The sequence below is a fragment of the Phalaenopsis equestris genome, unplaced genomic scaffold (assembly GCF_001263595.1).
Source record: "Phalaenopsis equestris unplaced genomic scaffold, ASM126359v1 Scaffold182125, whole genome shotgun sequence".
NCBI lineage: Eukaryota > Viridiplantae > Streptophyta > Magnoliopsida > Asparagales > Orchidaceae > Phalaenopsis > Phalaenopsis equestris.
In genome coordinates, this window is record NW_018202074.1 from 1 (window position 1) to 534 (window position 534).

At 42.9% G+C, this 534-nt stretch overlaps 1 protein-coding gene across 1 annotated transcript; it reads right to left on the bottom strand.

The window, feature by feature from the left end:
- Positions 1-120: 120 nt before the first annotated feature.
- On the bottom strand, positions 121-530 carry LOC110034298 (heavy metal-associated isoprenylated plant protein 7-like; the record flags this gene model as incomplete). The annotated part of the gene is made up of 1 exon (XM_020738576.1): positions 121-530. A coding segment is annotated over one exon (303 nt), but the record flags the coding sequence as incomplete, so codon positions are not given.
- Between the last annotated feature and the right edge of the window lie 4 nt (positions 531-534).

Here is a 534-nt window from a genome sequence, read left to right on the forward strand (position 1 = left end):
AAAAAAAAATGCATTAAATAAATTAATATAATACTAATTTTAAGTATAAATTATATAAAAAGCAAAATAATATCCAAACGGTAATTACTAATTACAAACCGAAATAAGAGATGCGCAGCAAAAGAGAAAGAAGCTGATTAGCATTTAGACAACCCAACAAAAAAAGCTTATTAACATTATGCCCGCCTCATTCATATATAGAAATCACTCTTCTTTCTTAACAATTTTTACATAACAGAGCAAGCGTTCGGGTTCTCGTCACTGAACAGCTGCGGCGCGTACGACTGATACTCCGTTGGATATCTCGGATAATAATAATAGAACTCGTTTTTCTTGAGCTCCAACACCTTCCCGCCGGCGATCCCATCCTCTGGCGAACCTCCGTCTGTCTTTTCCTTGTCGTCTCCACCTTCCCCGCCGCCAGTCTCTGCCTTTTTCTCACCCTCAGCTTTCTTCTCTCCACCTGCGACATCGCCGGCTTTCTTCTCATCGCCTGAGGGGGCGGCGGCGGCGGCGGCGGCGGACTTGTTTTTT